Raw genomic sequence first — 16,948 nt, forward strand, 5'->3', positions numbered from 1 at the left:
TTCTTACTTCATGTCTTCATTTAACTCATCAGAGCATAAACAGACTTAATAATTGTGAATTAATTGTTAGAAGCCAACAAATAATTAAAATTTCATCTGGAGATCAATGGTGCAAGGTTCCTTGCAAGCTCCCACTCACTAACCCTCAAACTTTTCTTCACAAACAGGACTACACAAACACTACTACTGTCCACTATATCACTGGTACTGGTCAAAATTTCCTAGTTTTGTCCTATAATTTATACTGATTCGCCGAAAATCTCCAATGTTTGGCGAAGACATAGCAAGTATATTCTAGTAGCGGTCGTTACGGTACATCTTATTAGTTTATCCAGACGCTAAATTGCATGAAAATGTGGCTGACAAATAATTGTGGGCAGTCTTTTAATTATGGGTAAGTTTTTTAAAAGTTCAAAATCAAAAAAACTTGCTTTTGGAGAGTAGCTAGTTGTAATGTTTTAATAGTCAGAAAACTGCATGAGAATGTGACATAAAAATATCTTACGAATAACTCGCTCAACCTATGTTGCATTGTAATCAAAACATCCACATTCCGTTAAACAAAAGATAGTTTTTTTAAAATGCAAAATCAAAAATCTTTGCTTAAGGAGAGCGGCCAGTTGTATCATTTTTAACAGTGGAAGCTTTTTGAAATATGTGGCCATTTTTTTAAAAAATTGAGAATTTCAAACTATAAAAGTAATGGTACTTTTCCGTTTCGCAGGCGTAGGAATACAACTCGTTCTTGAATTTTTCCAAAGATAAATATTGTTCTTTGCAAAAAAAGGGGAAAAAAGTTGTAACTATAATGAAGAAATTATATTTATAAGACTACTTTTAAATATTATAGGCATAAACTAAAAATTAAAAAAAAATGACGTGAAATGAGCTTGAACTCGAATGAAAGCTTTGAAAATCAAATTCAATCCCCCTGAAATTTTGAACCATCGTAAAATTACCTGAACATTCCAGGGATGATTACAGATTTCCCGCGTAATAAATAATACGAGAAGTTTAATGCTGTTTTTTTCGAAGGCTTCGTCGTCACATGAAATGATGCTTTTTTTGCGAATAATATGCTATTTTCTTAACTACTGTGAGTTTGCAACAGTTACTCATGACCGTTAGGAGAAATTTAACGTATGTAAAGCCAGCGCTTTTTATGCTTTACCTGAAAATAGCGCAAAATGTCAACGCGGAGAAAAGCCACTGTTTTGTTCAAATAAAAAGCGTTTGTGGTTTAATTTTTTTAATATTTGAAAACTTACTTTAATGCAGCAATATTTGGGCTCATAAAACTTTTCAAAAACTGAGAATAAAGCAGTGATTTTGATGATAATTTTCTTCTGGCTGGAAAAATATCGCCAAATTGGTGATTTCGGAAAAAAGGGCGTTAACTGTTAAAATATTTAAGTTATTCGTCTGTTCTAAAGAACAGAAAAGTCGTTACAGCAAGATGATATATATAGTTTAAAATCATCGTTTTGCTTCAAGTGTAAGGTACTTAAACAGTGGCTTTTCTTTTTTTATTTTCCTTGGCGACGGAGCTTCGACAAACCAAAGTAATGAGTTATATATTAAATGTTAAAGCAAGCGTATGAGGAGCGTTTTTGTCTAAAAAAAGTGACGATTGATTGTTTAACAAATAAATTTTCAATCTCCATTTTTTATACGCTTTGCGGGTGTGGGGACCGTTAATTATGCATTGCATTTGAGACAGCAAATATCCATTTTAGCAGTAAAAAATTACAAAATCTAGCGAATCACCACTGAAGAATACAGGACTGAAATCATCAAAGCCTGTGTGATTGCTGAACGAAACAGAGAAGGGATGAGAATCAATTATTTTACAAACACTCAAAGTTTAATGAGGTGATTAAATGGATTTACATTTTTTTCCCGTCATCACTTCTTCCCTAATGGTTTGACAGAATTCTAAATTATTTTTTTTTATTATTCTTTTAAATATCAATTGTGACCCCTAGTACGTATATCAAAAGTATGCATAAACGGTGGTCATGAAAGTACATTCTGCAATTGAGTTATTATTCCTATTGTGTTAATTAAAATGAAGGGTTTTATAATATTTGTGTAAAATAAATAAAATCGCATGAATTTGAAGGAAATCCATTAGAGTTTTATTCTAAATAATATTGTGTGTAAAATTCGCACACCCAAAAACTAATTGTAGCTTTCAATGTCAAAAGAGGGTCTGTAACATTTTTACGAAAATAAGTTGTTTTTTTTTGGTTTTGGAATATCAATAACCGATTATCGAATACCGAGTAATTTTCCAGACTGCCTAAAGAAGAAAATCCAACAATTTGGAGGCAGTTGAAACAATTTTTCCACAATTAACAGATTTTTTTTGTTGTTTTTTCTCAAAAGGGCAGATTTGTAACATACCCCTTTTAATATTGACTGTTTCAATTGAGGTCACATAGTAACATCGAAGTATAAATTCTAATGAGAATTATTTGAAGCTTGTGTGAGATAACTAAGAGAATGCGAAAACATTCATATTCTTTTTTTCCGTTATGACTCATTAATTTTTTATTATTACTTACTTTAGAAGCATTTAAAAAATTTTATTTCCACGAAAAGATTCACCTGCTCAACTTATTTTGACATACAAAGATAAATAGAAGAAATTATGTATTGATTATCTTTCAATACACTTTTCAATACATTTTTTCAATACACTTCCCCTACTCTGCAATATAATCGTATCCTTTCTTTTTTTTCTGCTTTTATGATTATTAGAAAAAATAACTTAGACACATAAGTATGATTTTTTTAAATTTTAGACAAGGCTTTAATATACGCATAGTAGGCATATAAATACATGCGTAAATAGATCAAATATACATTTATATGTTTATTATCAAAACTATTAAGATTTATAATTAATTTTTTTAAATTAAGCTTATAACTAAAATATAAAATTAATCATTGCCAATTCACGAGTATTATTTATTCTCAGAAAAAATAATAACTTATTAGTTGCTGCTACTTTTCAAGTCAAATTTATATGCATTTCTTTTTTAATTTATTGCAAGAAATAAAATTTTGTAAAATACAGTAAATAAAATATTTGAAATAAATATTTGCTTTTGTCATTTTCCCACGCAATTATGTGAGTGGAAATCAAAATCAAAAAGTATCGCGATTTTTACAAGTGAATCCAATTAAATGAGATGAATACTTATTGAGTCTAATAAAATAGGCAAATACTAGTTATAAACACCACTTACCGAATATAAAAATAATTTTACAAACAATTATATATAAACTTCATTTACGATATTTAAACAAAGATTTATAAAGATCATTACTCAGGATTTTTTTTACAAATTTTTATTTATTTAAATTTCGTTAAATCGTGTTCTACAGCCACATGGTAATATTTTATTCGTACATTTTTATTAAAATCATAACAGATGTAATTTAATGGATAAATAACAGATGGCGCCACCTCTACAAAACAGTCTCGAATCCCAGTCATTCAAGGACGAGGAAAAGATGCAGAAGAGAAGGAGAGAAAGATGTAAGATATGGATGAAAGGATGCTGTTTTTTATCATCTGAGTTACTTTCCTGCATCATCGAGTGATAAACAACAGCTAAGGATAAGACTGAATATATTTATTATTACTGTGCGAATAGAGATTCGTTTTTGCAGTCTCCAAAATGGAGAAAAAGATAAAAGTAAGTAAGGATTTTTTTTTCACTCTCATTTTAGCAACGTTTTTATTTTATATTTGTGCCCAGGCACAGTAAAGTGCTTGACCTATTAAATATGCAGTTAAAGGCTATCATTTGTAGGCTTAGTTTTTAAAGAAAAAAAATATGAATCTAATATTATACTTCGAATATTTAGATGTTACACCACAAGTGCATTTTATCTTTGATTCCGAGATAGCACTTATCCTTAAAGGATGAATGTACAAGACTATCAGGGAAAAATGTAACTTAATAATAATTTTTATTGGAAAAAAAATCGAATTTTTCAGCTAATTTTAACTCGTACTTAATAAAAGGCTATAACTAAAAGGGAAAACGAATGCTGTTTATGATTTCGCAATCATAGTCAACTAAAAACTCATTTTCCTAATTAAGGGTTTATTTAATAATTCTACTTTCAACACCATAGAATTACTTGAATTTTCAAAGTAGTGATTTTATAATCACACATGCATTATATATTAAAAGAAAATTCATCATATTGTATGAAATAAAATTTAAAATACTAAGCCTAAATAACTGCAAACTAATTTACGCTAAGTAGCTGTTAAGCGTTAAAATAATCAATTGAATTGAATTTTAGAAGATATAGCTTAAAGAGTTACTTTCAGAGTTTATTTTCAATACACGCTATTCATTTGTGCATTCATTTTTTAATGAATTTCAAATTTATGGAGATTAAAATTATTTCTCAGTTAACATATTCAGCTCCATGGAAAAATATGTAATTTATGGAGATTAAAATTATTTCTCAGTTAACATATTCAACTCCATGGAAAAATATGCAATAAACAAATGTAGTGTACAAAATCTGTGTTTTTTTATACAATAAATAGATAAATTAAAATTTTACTAAATGAAAAAGAAAGAAAAAATGAATAAAGAATACACATGGAAGATTTATATTTAGATAGAACAAAAAAAATATGTTTTTACAAAGTCACATTTTAACATTAAAAATAATATTTGATATAAATAAAGAAGAAAAAACTTAGACAGAACATACCGAAAGAAAATTAAAGGAAATCTGAAAAAAGACACATTATTAAAATTCAACTATATGATAAGTAAAGAATTTTTAATATTGTTTTCCATTGATTAAATTATTATACCAAAAAAAAGGTACAGTTTGTGTAATTTGTTAATTTTATATCTCAAAAGAAATAAGTTGAAATTTCCTTATTAGACTGCAACACAATGATTTATCACATCATGCTTTCAGAGAACAGCTTAAAACTGTTTATTTAGATTTTCAAAATATAACTGACACAAAATCTTGCATCTGATAACACTTATAAGAAAATATTAAATACACTTTTAACAATTTGGCAAGTTTGAAGCTATATTATATTACGCAATATCAAAATTAAGCTGAAAAAACTGTAAATTTGTAAAAATTGATTAATTAATTAAATACTGAGATCATTTACTAAATTCATGCTTTTAGTTTTCAGTTCAAGATCATCAAATTCAATTTTTTTAATGAAATAATACGATTTAATATTACATTCATTAAATAATAGCTGCTGATTAGCATTTTAAATGCGTTTAAATTATAAAAGTTCTAAATTTATATATTTATATATTTTGTACAATACTTCTGGTTAATACAAAAAAATCAACTTTAACAGAGTTTTTATTTATTATATAATATCAACAATGTTGATTAACAACGTGCTTAACGATATATAATAATAGCACGTTGAATAAAACCAATATTCAATATAAAATAAATATAAATTAATATTATTTTTAATAAATTAATAATTAAACGTATCTAAATATTAGATAAAAAATAATTCTCAACTAGCTTTTTTGGAAACAAATAAATTTCTGAAGTTATAAAAAAAATAGCTTTTAATTAATAAAAATTAAAAATTAATTTTAAATTCATAAAAATTTAAAGTGAGTAATATTTCATAAAGGTTACCCACAACATTCACCAATTTCATAAAATAAATATTCAACATAAGATAGGCAGCTTCAAGTTTTAAATAAATATAATAATAAGATTTAAAAAATTTGAGAAACTGGTTGCCCAATATCGAGAGCGCATTCGTCATTTTTATAAGAATAATTATTAAAATAATAATAATAAAGAAAAGAGAAATATATAAATGTTTTTGTTAGAAATGAATGAGTTTATTAAATAATTTTTTTTTATTTAAAATAAATATTCAACTTTCAAATTAACATTCTATAATTTACATTCATAAAACAAAATGCAAGAATTTGTAAAATGAAATTAAATGTTTGTTTCATGAAATAAAATGCTTTGACATCTAAGAAACTGGCCAATGTTAAAAATATTTTTGAACATATTTAAATATAAAATATCAAAAATAAGTTTAATGGGAAAAATATGAATTAAAATTAAAAAGCTATATTGTAAACCTCTAATTCTAAAGATAAAATTCAGTATATGAAAAGAAAATTAATTTTTAAATACAATTAAAAGCAAAATTTAGGAAACTACTGCATTAATTAAAAAACGTGTTACAAAAATTGTTATTAATATAACAATATAATTTACGACACATTCTATTTAATAAGATATTATATTCTACTTAATTGCATGAAATAAAGTAAAATATAGGCTAGAAAAATTACAGAAATAAAATACTAATTATCGTACAAAAAGTAAACTTCTTATCATATAAAGAAAAAAAAACATTTTCACCAAAAAGTTTTTTTTTATTATTGCTAAATATTCCACAAAACTTCAGCTACTCTACAAGTTGAAAACCGTATGAAATCGTATCACAGCTATCTGTTACAAAGTTTTCTTTGAAATGAGCTAATTTCTTCTATCGTAAGGTTTAGGAAGTCTATGGTTCAAGATCGGAACTATAAGGTGGATAGTCAAAAACCTTCCAGCAGGAACTTTTGGTGTATTTTGCCTTATGTAGATCAAGCGTTGACGCTAGGATGTATCTGACCATTCACTCCATAGGTCAGATATTCCTCCAAGTGACTTTCATCTGTTCTTGCTCTTGAAGAAGTTCCTGTAAAGAACATGTAGAACGCAAAATAAGAGAAGAATATTGTGGAGAATTAGCAAATAATATCTTCATAATCATCTTTAAGCTTTGTTGTATGAAATTTCTGTGATAAATTTGAAACTTTAACGCTCTTCAACTCCAAAATAGTTAGCAGTTTTAAGAAAATTAAAGACTAATACCTTAACAGTTATAATTCAACATTAGTGTGAGATAATTCTAAAATAATTTTGAACGGAATCTTGCGCTATATTAGCACAGTGTGAGAGAAACAGCTAAAAAGGGTAAACACGTGTTTTACTTTAAAACTGAGGTTGAACAGTCAATCTATATTTAGATTTGAGATTATCAACGTTCAATTCAGAACTTGTGCAATTTTGAACTTAAAAAAGAAGACAAGAGAACTTCTAAAGCAAGAAATGGGGTAAACCACTCTTCGTGGTGGACAATTTGATGGAACTAATCCGCATTTGCGTTACATGAAGAGGAAAACCACAAAATTCTCCCATCGTGAGCTTGACAGGAAGGGGAACTTATTATTTGTATGTCATTGAGGATAATTAACGTCAGAACTGTGATTCGATTGAATCGGAAGCAGAATTTGTTTCAACCACTGGGATTCGAATCTGGGTCACCTAATTGGGAGGTGAACGTTCTATACTCTGAACTACCGCTGCTCACAGATTAGGGAGTGCCTAAATTAATGTCTGGAAAAATTCTTTGAAACTCGCGTTTTACAGGTGTGAGTCACCTGTAAAACGGTTTAAAGTTACGGTTAAAACTGATTTAAAGATACAGTGCGTAATGATTTTTTTATTTATTTTTATTTCCAATGAGCTGCACAATCGGTCTTGCCGATGAGCAGACCTAGTGCGTTCTCCAGAGGTGGTATCCACTCTTTCAGGACCACCACAATGGGTGAGATACCGTTGGTCATGTTAAATTGGACGTCTAGTTTCTGCCACACTAGATGGCAGCACCGAGACTCTATTTGGATGCTAAAGTGCACTAGGAATTTAATTTTGCCGGAAATGCCATGAGCCAATAAGGCACTCCAGGGATCTCTTACGTGGCGCATAATCATACGACATGGCCTCTGAGGATTTTCTGCATCCCGAAAATCCGGTGTCTGGGCCGGGGATCGAACCCGCAGACTTGGGCTCAGAAGGCCGACGACAAACCAACTGCGCCACCCAGCCACTGCGTAATGATTTTAATAACGTAATAGCAACTTGATATTTCCTATACAGTTAATCTTTAGATTATATTCATCACCGTGATTCCAACCTGGGTCACCTCATTTAAAGGCGAGAACTTTATAAAGAATATTATATTTAAAATCTTCATTCTTGATTTTGGGATAGTTAACACTTTTAATTATCCCAAACATTAAAAACTTAACATTAAAAACTAAATTTAAAAACTTCGCGTTTGAAATATCAGCACAAGTAGCAAGTTGATAGAACTCAGCGAATAACTCCTAAAATATCTATCATTTAACTTGCTGGGGAGTTATTTTTTGAATAATTTTAAAATGTATCGATATGAAAGAAAAAATGAATTTATTTTTTCGGTTTAATCCGGTACGTAAGTTCACCAAAGTTTACACGATATTAATGTTCAAAATGTTCAACAGTTTTAACACTGATAAAATTTTAACAACATTTGGTGTTAAATTAGTTTCACATGTCTAATCTTTCGTGTTTTTTTTTCTCTTTTGGTGTTAATATTAGCATTAAAGGAAATTAAATGTTCTTTCAGAAAAATGTTATATCTGATCGGTGACCCTGAACGTCGACTCTTCAGCCATGACGACCAAAAATCACCGAACTTCAGCCAGCCCTTCAGCAACATTCAGCGGAACTTGTAATACATTCAGCTCAAGCAACATGCGACTTTCTATATCTAAATGGCTTGTCTCACTTCTCTTGGCGCATTTTATATCGGCGACGATAGCAGGCCATGGCGACGATCGTACTCAGGTGTACAATATCGGAGCCGTGCTGTCCATAGGGGACAAAATTCAAAACTTTCTCCAGGCAATAGAAGATGTGAATGAAGATATCAATGTTCTTCCTCCAAGAGTTAAGCTGGAAGGAGTGTCGTTGCCAATGGACAGAAATCCTATAAGAACGGCTCAGAGTGTTTGTGAGCATCTAATATCAGCTCAAGTAAGTAATTCTTTCAATTTTTCAATTAAACTTTTTCAATCTTCCAATTTTTAAATCTTCAAATGTTACATTTTTAATCCTCCATTGTAATTTTTTTTATTCCCCAAATTTCATTTACTAATCTTCAAATATTGTTTTTATTTTTAAGCATCCAATGCTTTTTTTTTATTTTTAAAATGCTATTTTTTTTGTTTCCAATTAAAATTTTTATTTTCTCGTCTCATATTTTTATTTTTCACTGTTATTTTTGAAATCTCAAAATGTTGTTCTTTAATCTTATAATGTTACTTTTTAATCTTCCTATGTAATTTGTTTCATATTTAAGTGTTACTTTATTCCTTCAATGACTTTTTTTGTCTTTCAGTGTTATTTTTCAATCTTCAGATTTTATTTTTTTTATATTGCAATGTTATTTCTTAATCTTAGACTGTTGTTGATATCTTTAAAAAGTAATAATTTTTATCTTCAAATATTTCAATTTTTTAATGTTATATTTTAATTATTCAATATTATTTTTAATTACCTATTGTTTCCGTATCTTTTAAAATCAGTTTTTCTTACTCTTTGACTACAATTAGTAGAAAGATTTTAGAAGTTAAGCAGCTAATATCATGTAATCCAATGAGCATCTAATATAATTCAATAGTTCATTGCGTTTCGTTTAATCTTCTAGCGATAATTCTCAATCTTCCAATAATATTTTTAATTTTGAATTGCTTTTAATTTTCATTCTTAGAATGTTTTACTTTATATACTATTACTTTTTTTAAGTTCCAGTTCTTAGATTCCAAATTTTCAAATGTTTTTTTTAAATCTCTAAATGTTATAGAAATGATTTTTGTTTTTTAATATTATTCTTTATTCTTATATTATAATATAATATTTTTATCTCCCAATCCTATTTTTTTGTCTTTCAACGTTATTTTTTTAATCCTCAAGTAATATTTTAATCTTTAAATGCCCTTTTTTAATTGTCAAATGATATTTTTTAATCTTTTTATATCATTTTTGTATCTTTCCCATTGTTAATTTCTTTTATTTTCCAATGTTATTATTTTTTTATCTTCTTATTCAATTGCTTCCATCAAATAATGTTTTAATCTTACAATACTTTTCTTTTGATCTTAGAATATTATTTTTGTAATCTTCAAATACTTGTTTTTAATTTTCCAATGTTAATTTTTTAATTGTACATACTAATTTTTTTTAATAAATAAATGTAAATTTTTATTATTTAATAATTCCATATCTTCTCAGTTCAGTTTTAAATACAGTTAGTTGCTTTCCTGTATGAAAGTTACATTTTTAATGCCCTAGAATAAAAAGCAACGCTAAAAATGTAGAATCTCGTTATTTTAAATAGCCTTTTTTTCCTATTGCTAAAATTGTATTATATTTCTTATTTTGTAGTACAAAGTTTCTATGAAAGTAATAACTGACAAAATGCTTGCATTTACATTTGTCTAGAAAAAACCACAGGTTAGGCTAAAGTATATATATTATTTTTAATATATACATTTAATGTGTTATTTATCCTTGGTTTGTTCAAAACTGCTTGCAGATTGTTTTGTTTTCTCTTTTAATATTTTTCTATTTTATGAAGTTTCTGGAGCTGTGACTTCATATTTAGTGAGATAATTTCTACCTGTAGTATCACTTAAAACGTCAAATTAATGTTATTACTGATGCTTAGAATACGGGGCTTCTATATATAATCTAAAAACTTGACGTAATATTATCGAAGTAAAATAAAAAGTAAAATTTTCAAGCAAGAGTCTAAAAGCTAAGCAATTTTGATTCATCTGAACAATAGAATAAATAATTACACTCAATTATATAAACAATGAACACTATTATGAATTATTGCTCCTTAGAAATTATTTGTTTTTCTTTTAATTTTTTTCTTTTAATTCATTTTCTATTTTATGAAGTTCACGCAGGTATAAACGTTACTTATAGTGAGATAATTACAGACTGTAGCACCGATTAAAAACGTAGCTTAGAATAAGGAGATTCTATGGAATCCTTAGTAAGACTTTCAAAAAAATTAAAAAAATTTGAACTCAGCATTCAATCAGAGTACTTTAATTACATATGGTCGAAAAAGAGAGCTGCTTCACTTAAATGACTAAAACAATAGCCATTTTTTTATTTTTCATTTAAAAAATTATTTTTACAAAAATTGAGGTTAGTTAACCCACACTTTATTTTTTCTACGTAAATACGCTGACATTTTTCTCTCAATCTATACCCTTTATTATGACCCTATATTATTACTTTACCCTTAATCTATACCCTTTATTTAATCTATACCATTAATTTGGGTGTTCAACTTAATGTTACAATTTATTTTGTTACGCTAAGTACAAAACTAATAAACTTAAAATTTCGAGGGTGGGTTGACACATGTACAAGGAGTACAATGGAGCAAAAGAAAACTATAATTGTATAATTAGTTCGATAACTATTAGGTGTTAAACTATTAGGAAGAAATATCATGTGGGCCGCTCTGTGGGCATCAGGAATGAAAAATACATATTTGAAAATTGACATTTTTTATTAAAAATCTAACGCTAGCTTTTTTCAAGAATTTTCATCTCTTCGAAAATTACTGCAATTCCTTTTTTACGTTTAATTTTATTTTGGTTGCTCAAAACCTATAAGAACTTGAAATTACGAAGGTGTGTCGATAAATGTACAAAGAATTAAATGAAATTTTAAAAAAAAAATTATTCAATTATTAGTTCTGTGATTACCAACTGCTAAACTTGCAGTAATCATAAGCCATGTTGAGGGATTCATTGCAAATATCTTGGGGGATTAATGCGAATATAGTATGGCGATTTAACGTGCTGAAATGGCTATTTTCCTTCATCTTATTAATTTTGCACACTTTTTTTGTTTTCGAAATTCATCTTTATTTTAAAGTGATTGCAATTTTAAGTGTTTTTAAGGCTCATGTCCAAGTGGTCGTGAGTTCGATCCCAGCTGGCCAAGGATTCCCTGTGTAGTTAATGGTGACTGGTACACGTTAAATCTGCTGGGTCATAAAGTCCTTCGTGTTCCCAATACATATCCATGCCTCTGGGGATACTGAATTAGATATTGATCGTTCTCTGGTTCACGTCAAAATTACGATATGTGGTTGAATGAATGGGACCCCTCTGTAAACGGGCTATGACGTGTGTGTGACCGAAGTCAAATTCTTGGTCATTGACCCCACCACGGAAAGACAAGACACGCACTTTCTGGCTAAATTTTCTTGGTATTAGAAAGCAGGCTTGCTGATATTGGCAAGTGGCATTAGAATTTTCATCCTATTAGTTTTCATACGCTTAATTTTAATTCATTTTTTTTAAATTTATATATTTTCCTAATTTTCTGTTTTTTTCCCTTTATCTTCCTAAATTTACGTTAGTTTCAATTTTGTTCTACGCTTCTGTTTAATTCATTCTATTAACTGACTTTTGTATTCATGATATTAATAAGACAAAATCTTCCTTATTCATTTTTGTTTTTATTTTTCATTCAAATTTTTTCTCCAATTAATTATGTATTATGCGAGCTAGATTGGTAGCCGGACGTGGATTATACGGTTAAGGGTTTTGCAAGCCTAGATACGTGTCCACGACTGGAAGAAAAGAAAAAAATGGCATTAGAAACAACAAAAACATAATTTTGAAAGCAAGAACTTTCGCTAAACCGTTACCATATAAACAGAAAAATTACTAAATGAATGGTTTAAATACCTATATTTCAGTTTTATTATCAAAAGTTTAGAACTCTTACCAGAAATGTCTTTACATTTCTGGCATATTTCTGCTGTCTTTACATTTACTATAATGTCTATTCATTAATGAAATTTTTCTCCGTTTAGTTTAGCATCTAACTACAGCAATAGCACTTCAAAACGTACAGATACATTGGACCATTTTGAACCAAATCTTAACTGGCTCTCAATTACAATTCAATATAGTGAAACGTTGAAACCTGCTTTAGATAGTGGGATTATTACTTATGTTACTTCGTAACTAGAAATCTCCTTTCATTCATAACAAAACTGTCAAACTTTTTGAATAAGAAAAGTAAAATTGTAAATTTTCCCTTAATTAAAATCATTGAAAGTGCTGAAACCGTTACTTAATGTAAAGTTGAAATTGGATTCTATCTTAACTGAAAGACTGTGTATTTTCGTACTTTAAAAGTAAGTTTTTGTTGTTTTCGCAGGTATATGCAGTTATTATCAGCCATCCTACTGCAGGGGAATTATCACCTGCAGCTGTTTCTTACACTTGTGGATTCTACAACATTCCAGTAATAGGTATCAGTTCCAGGGATTCGTCTCTCTCCGACAAAGTAAGGAACCAAATCAATTGCTGACCTATAGTTTCTCTAAAGTAAGAACTCCCCTAGCTATTCGTCTGGACCCGTGGCAGTGACTATGTTAACGAGGAATAACTATTTTAAGTAGGGGTGTGGGTCACTCTTTAGGACAGATTTTGGCTCAGATCGGCGAGGGAAAGGGAATCTTTTTCTTTGGTTGTTTAGCCCTAGAATGAAGAGAAGCTACCCTCCCTGAAATGCGCTTTTCTTGTTTCCATAGCTGCAGACGGCCTCATACTTTGTGGCTGGAGAAGTTCTTACTGTAGACAAACTATAACTGTTAAAAAACTGCTAACTACAGCTGTATTCAGAAACTGTTTGTAAAAGTTATATTTTATCACCACTCAATCTACTTTTTCCAGAAAACTTAAAAACATAAAAAATGTGGGCAGTCATTGTTTCATAAAACGGATTTCAATTTATGCATTTATTACTTTGAATGAGACATTTAGAGCTGAAAGAAAAAGAGTTAGGTCTAAGAAATGTTGAGAGAAAAACAACTATAGATATTTTCGAAATTTATTAATTTCAGGTTACACCTTCTAAGCAATTTATTAGTTGTCACTTGAACTTTAAATATTTGTGCTTCTAAAAGAAAATTCAGATTAAATTCTCATGGCTGTTGTCGTCCAATTTGAAGTATTGCAAAGTTTTGCAATCATATTCTTCTTTACGATTAAATATGGTAAAATGAGTTTCAATTTCTGTATAAATTACAGAATTTAGTTTCATAAAAGTGGCTTCGACCCCATACCTAAAAACGTACCCCTCCTACTAAAAAAGTCCCAATAGTGTTCCGGTCCTTCTCTCCTAATAAAGTCCAAAATGTGTCTTATTTAAATGTTTGATTGGTTGTCAAACTTTATTGCAAATATATTTCCAGGACAAAAATACCACTCATTTGTTTTGAATATATTAAAAAGACTTAGCAAGCTCCTATCCACTTAAGAGAATAAGATCGCTTTAGATAAAATTTTCTTTTAATATATTTTCTTGAAAAAAACAATACTCTACATCAGTGATTCTCAACCACTTTTGTGTGACGCCAAATTCTTAAAATGTGCCGCCAAATATTAGAAATTATACAATAAAAATTATAATGCTTTTTTTTTAATTATGAGTAAAGTTTAAATTAAAGAAAAGTGTATATATATAATATTATATATATAATATTACTTTTTATAGTGTTTCCACGCTTTAACCGCTTGAACATATTTGTTGGCGATTGTCTTGTCTCTGACAATCCTAAAATAAGTTAAAATAAGATGGAAGTGTTTAAATTGTCTTTGGCGCACAATTTTAAAAAATATTGAAATAAGTAGGAAATTTAATGACTATTAAAATTATTAATTAACAAAGGAAAGCAAGCTAAATACTAACTTTCAACGGAAATAAAAGCTAATCATTAAAGTAAGCTATGCAATTTATAAACAAATTAACAAAGGATAACTAACAGAAAAAATAAGCTAACAATTAATAATTACCAAAAAAACTAGTTTACAAGAAATCACAAAAAATAACAGTTAACGTAAAAAGAAACTAACAGTTAATAACTATAGAAGACAAGCTAACAATTAATAACTAGCAAAAAATAAATAACTCTTACTAACTAATAAAAAATTAGTTGAAAGAAAAAATTAATCCCTTAATAAACGTGCTTCTGTAGTACATATTATTTTATTTCACATTCAAAATTATTATCACGAACTATTTAACATAGTGCATAATAGGTAAGTAAACAACTTTTAATCTAATTTTTTTCATTGTGTGCCGTCAAATTTCGAAATCGTTAAAAGTGTGCCGCACCAAAAAAAAGTTGAGAATCACTGCTCTACATTTTTGTTACATATTACAATAAGAATGAGCAAAACCCTATTTATTTAAGATAATAAGAATCAATTAATATGATAAAATTTGTTATAGATATGGTATTTTTTTAGAAAAAATACTTTATATTTTTGTTGAATATTACCATAAGAAAAAGCAAGGTTCTATTTACTTAATTAACACAATATCAAATAGATATCAATATCAATATCAAATAGTACTATTTTTAATGGAACGAAACAAGTCCTTGCTTTGGCTGATGATGTATTATTGATTGAAAGAAGAAAAAATGCACTTGTTGACCATTTTAAAGACTTGACCAAAGAAGCTAGCCTTTTTGGTTTAGAAATAAATATTGATAAGACGAAATACGTGATAATGGATTCTGAAGGAATGGATATTGACACAGAGCTACGAATTAATGAAATGACAATATTTGAAAGAGTTAGGGAATTTAAGTACTTGGGTTCAGTTTTCTCAGAAAACAATGATATTATGCCAGGCATTAAGCAAAGACTAACTGCTGGAAATGGCAGTTTTTTTTCACTGAAGAGATTGCTAACATCAAAAGTAATAACGAGGAAAACAAAGCTTCAGGTTTATAAAACTAAACTGCTGTTTGTAGAAAATGCAACACCATGAAGGAATCATCAGAATCAAATGAAATTCGCAGCAAATGTCAATTATAGGATATTATGCAAATTAATAAAGTTTCAGAGCCATCGCGCGTGCGTGGCGCGCGCAGCGCCCTCTGAATTGATGCTGAAAGCGTATAAATAAAGTGCTGTAGCGGGACGTTGAAAATAGTCTATGATTATTTGTTAGTGGCAAACGTTTAGTGAGACCTGAGTATGCCTCCACGACGGAAGAATAAGAAATTCAAGCAACTTACGGAGTTTGAACGAGGGAGGATAATCGGCCTTCGAGAAGGAGGATTTTCCTATCGCGCAATAGCAGCTCGTATGCAGCGGAACAGTTCCACAGTGATGCGAGTTTGGAAGCAGTGGACCGACGAGCACCGAACAACTCGAAAAACAGGCACTGGACGACAGAAGGTGACGTCAGAGCGCGATGATCGACACCTGCTCCGCATGGCGGTGAATGATCGCACAGCTTCCTCCAGGCAGCTGGCAGCACATTGGTCTACTGCTACAGGTGTACAATTGTCGGCTTCGTCAATTCGTCGTCGTCTGCTGCGCCGTGGATTGCGTGCAAGGGTGCCATTATACAGGATTCCCCTCACGGCGGATCATCGACGGCTGCGTCGGCAGTGGGCTCTTGAGCACAGAGACTGGCGAGCTGATTGGCACCAAGTTGTCTTTTCAGATGAATCAAGCTTCAATTTGTGGACCCATGATGGCCGTGTTCGTGTTAGACGTTATGCCGGTCAACGCTGCCTTCCTGAGTGTATTATTGAACGACATAGTGGTCGAACACCCGGAGTTATGGTCTGGGGTGCGATTTCGTATCATGGACGATCCAATTTGATACGAATTGAGGGTAATCTCAATAGCAACAGATACGTCCGTGAAGTGCTACAGCCCGAAGTCGTTCCTTTCCTTCAAGGCATCCCTGGAGCTATCTTTCAGCAGGATAATGCACGCCCACATGTTGCGCGGACTGTTAGAGACTTCTGTTCAGCACAACGCATGCAACTTCTTCCTTGGCCTGCTTATTCGCCGGATATGTCGCCTATTGAGCACGTGTGGGATATGGTTGGTCGGCGTCTCACTCGTGATCCGCGTCCTGCAGTTTCCAAAGACGAACTTTGGTTGCGCATACAGGCGATATGGAATTCTCTTCCTCGAGCAGATATTCAACATCT

The 16,948-nt window shown here is 29.9% G+C and overlaps 1 protein-coding gene across 1 annotated transcript in view; it reads left to right on the forward strand.

Annotated features, from left to right (window-relative positions):
* Positions 1-3,499: 3,499 nt before the first annotated feature.
* The window catches only part of LOC107441166 (glutamate [NMDA] receptor subunit 1), a 63,279-nt gene continuing 49,830 nt past the window's right edge, over positions 3,500-16,948 (forward strand). The window contains 3 exon segments of the mRNA XM_087152270.1: positions 3,500-3,707; positions 8,504-8,913; positions 13,141-13,269. Coding sequence (XP_087008396.1) covers positions 8,551-8,913; positions 13,141-13,269 — 492 coding nt within the window. The 5' untranslated portion in view covers positions 3,500-3,707; positions 8,504-8,550.

Source organism: Parasteatoda tepidariorum, chromosome 9 (assembly GCF_982258835.1).
Source record: "Parasteatoda tepidariorum strain Cologne lab strain chromosome 9, Ptep-v5.0, whole genome shotgun sequence".
NCBI classification, from domain to species: Eukaryota; Metazoa; Arthropoda; class Arachnida; order Araneae; family Theridiidae; genus Parasteatoda; species Parasteatoda tepidariorum.